At 38.8% G+C, this 3,758-nt stretch overlaps 1 protein-coding gene across 1 annotated transcript; it reads right to left on the bottom strand.

Moving 5' to 3' along the window:
* Positions 1–355: 355 nt before the first annotated feature.
* Positions 356–1,327, bottom strand: LOC133067306 (olfactory receptor 11H12-like). Its single transcript, XM_061158457.1, has one exon. The coding sequence runs from the start codon at positions 1,307–1,309 to the stop codon at positions 356–358; it is 954 nt and encodes a 317-aa protein (XP_061014440.1). The 5' UTR covers positions 1,310–1,327.
* Positions 1,328–3,758: the final 2,431 nt, after the last annotated feature.

Raw genomic sequence — 3,758 nt, 5'->3', positions numbered from 1 at the left:
ACTAGCTGACTAAACATAAAAATGACATAATTGTAATTTTATTGATCCTAGAATTAATAATCTAAATTTCCAAAAAGAGTATAAAATTTTTTATCCCAGATGAATTATGTGATCAAGAAAACACCCATATGTGTACATTTCTCATTTAATATGCAGCCCACATAATAACTCAACACTTCTACTTATCTGAATAATAGCACTTTATGATTATAATGACCCTATAGATGATTAATTTCATAGGCTCATATAAATTATTACCACTAGACCTATTTTTGAAGATTAGATAACAATATAATTCTGGTTGTTTTATGTTAGACTATACTGACCTGATAATGGACGGATCATCTAGAATGTCTTACATTATATTGAAACTCCCCAGAACTCTTCTCAGGGCTGTCTTTATCTCCTTATTCCGGAGGCTATAAATGAGGGGGTTGAAGAATGGGGTCACCAAAGCATAGAACAAAGTTGCAACTTTCTGCATCCCAGCAGAATGTCCAAGTCCTGGGCTCACATACATGACCATGAGAGAGCCATAGAACAGGGATACCACAGCCAAATGAGACCCACAGGTGGAGAAGGCTTTCTGTCTCCCAGTAGCTGAAGGCATACGCAACACAGCTGTTAGGACAAGAGTGTAGGACCCAAGGATGAAGAGGAAGTTCCCAAAGATAACTATTGAGCTTAGACTGTAGCAAAGCGTTTGGGTTTTGGGGGCAGAGACACATGCCAAAGCAAACAGTGGCCCTGGGTCACACACAACATGGTCAATGATGTTTGGTCCACAGAAGGGCATCCGAGAAATGAGAACGATGGGGATCAGGAACCACAGAAATCCACAGACCCAGCAGATAAGGACCAGTTTGGTACAGAGATGCCCAGTCATGATATTAGGGTAGTGCAAGGGACGGCAGATAGCAAGGTACCTATCAAAGGCCATAACAGTCAAATGCAAGCATTCAGTTGCTCCCAAGGAAGAAAAGAAATAAAATTGTAGGAAACATCCAACAAAGGAGATGGTCTTTTTATCTGAGAGGAAGTTGACCAACATCTTGGGGACTGTAGAAGAGACATACCAGATCTCTAGAAAGGAGAAATTCCCCAGGAATATGTACATGGGGATGTGGAGTCGCTGGTCACACCATAAAGCACAAATAATGGCCCCATTCCCTGTTAAGGTCAGAGCGTATACTGTAAGGAAGAGTGAGAAGAGGAGGCTCTGAATCTTCCACTCACAAGAAAAACCTAGGAGTATAAATTCTCTTACAAAAGCAAAGCGGGAATCTGGCTCAGAGATGTTCATGTTCATTGGATCAGTAACCTGCAAAGTCAAGAGACATGTATTTGTCAGTTAGGACTACCTTCAAATGTGTTCCTGTTTAAGAATTAAGAGAAGACAAACACAAATTGGGGCACAATATATAGCTGGCTTCACAGAAACAAGTTTTGCTTGCCTCTAAATCTTTTCCTTACTATGGTATCACTAAAGAACTTTAAACTCATTTTGTAAGCTTTGGGGAAAGCATGATCTATGATAGTTTCTCATAGATTTGATAGCATATAACAGAAAGTGTTAGTTGCTTAGTAGTGTCCAACTCTTTGCCACCCCATGGACTGTAGCCCACCAGGCTCCTCTGTCCATGGGATTCTCCAGGCAAGAATACTGGAGTGGGCTGCCATTTCCTTCATCAGGAGATATTCCTGATCCAGGGATTGAACCTGGGTCTCCTGAATTGCAGGTGGATTCTTTACCATCTGTGACACCAGGGAAGCCCCATAACATAAATTTGCTCTTAATAAATGTACTAGTTTCTTTCCCTAAACCCATTTTGTGGGGCAATGAACTCAGTAAAGAAGGTTTCAATTTTACTATTTATCTTTCAGTTAAATGTGCTACTTAACATACCATTCAACAATGAAACAGAAATGACTATATTTTACCAACTTGTTAGAAATCATTTTAAAGTCAACACTTTTGCATTCCTGCTTAAGCACAATAAAAATGTAAGACCATAATATTACTTACTGACATTGACTTTTAACATTTTAATGTTGCAATGTCTTCTGTAGAAAGCAGTGGCTTGAAGTTTTCACTTAATCTTTCACTTAGATGGAAGTTTGTAAAATAAACCTAGGTATGAGACTTTATATTTTTAAGCATTTTTTTTCCACAAAATTTTGGGATTAAGTTTCTTTATATTTCGACCATGGGGGTCACAGAGTTGGACATGACTGAGTGACTGAACTGACTCTTTATATATCCACTTAAAGTAAAAAATTTCCACTATATGAGAGAAATCAAATGCTTTCTTGGTCACAAGTAAACTTCCTTCATCCTACATTCTCATGAAAACTATGACAAGAATATGAATTCCCTGAAATATTTTGTGTGTGGCAATATGCAGGGGTGTGAGTCCTAAAAATTGTGAGGGTTTATATTATGGGCACAAACACACAATTTTCAGAAGGAATTTTTTCCCCACCTATTCACCACACCAGTGCTCTGTGAAGTCTTCTATAATGATGTGGTGGAAGGAATTAAAATTCCTTCATTTAATAATATGAATCTTTTCAAAACTGCTCCAAATCAGAAACATTAATAAATCAACATAAAGAAATCATAGAATAAAAGGGACTGACAAAGAGGTGTCAGGACTCTCTGCTGTGCTCAAAAGATAAAGGTGTTGTGGTTCTGATACGGATTGAATCTCTAAGGACCTGTCTAAATAATTATATCTTCTTGTCTTCAGATGGATGAAGAATTTAATGCTGCACAAAAATTAAGATTGCACTTTCTTTACCACAGGTTCTTCTGGGATTTGGCCTCTGTAGCATTAGGGAAGTTCTCCTCCAAGCCAATGGTTCATTAAAAGTTAAACTATTGCATATTCTCTGAGGAATCAGTAAAGAGCAGTGACTATTACTCTGAAGCCCTGTTGTTTACAAATCACTTGCCCATCTGATATATGGATTCCAAAAGTTTCCAGAAGACACAGTTTGAGGAGAAATAAGATGCAATGTGTCACAAAAGATTCTGATAGGAACATTTCAAAGGTCATTGGGCATATTTTGCAGGATAAGGAAGTGATGGGCAGAGAACCCAATAAGGCAAATGTTGAGGTGAAGAAACTGTAGCACACAGAGGATAAAAATTTGGAGAATTTAGAAATAGGTTTTAGAAGGACAGCATAGTATTCTTTAGATATGAGAGAAGTATTTAATTCACTGAAATTCTTCAGAGGCACATGTGACTTCCTGATTAATATGAGACATCAATTTTTTTTACCCTTCAATTTTTACCTTAAGTCATTTAGGGTTTACCTAGTATACTAAAACACCCAGGAGAGAATGACCCTTGCTCATATCATGTAGCATAAAATGACTGAGGACATCAGGAATACATGCCTTGGAACACTGGTCTGGGAACCACAGGCTGCTTGTGCATGCGCATGTGTTCAGTCAGTAAGTCGTGTCCAACTCTTTGCGACCCCATGGACCACAGCCTGCCAGACTCCTCTGTGCATAGGATTTTCCAGGCGAGAATACTGGAGTGGGAATATTTAAACGTAAATTGCTCACATTCAAAGTGTCATTCCCTGGTGCCTCAGACAGTAAAGAATCTACCTGCAAGGCAGGAGATCCGGGTTCAACCCCTGGATCTGGAAGATACCCTGGAGAAGGAAATGGCTACTCACACCAGTATTCTTGCTTGGGAAATCCCATCCACAAAAGAACCTGGAGGGCTAAAGTTCATAGTG

The sequence above is a fragment of the Dama dama genome, chromosome 12, assembly GCF_033118175.1.
Source record: "Dama dama isolate Ldn47 chromosome 12, ASM3311817v1, whole genome shotgun sequence".
NCBI classification, from domain to species: domain Eukaryota; kingdom Metazoa; phylum Chordata; class Mammalia; order Artiodactyla; family Cervidae; genus Dama; species Dama dama.
Note: the sequence above shows the minus strand (reverse complement) of the source record. Positions and strands in the feature narration are given on the sequence as shown.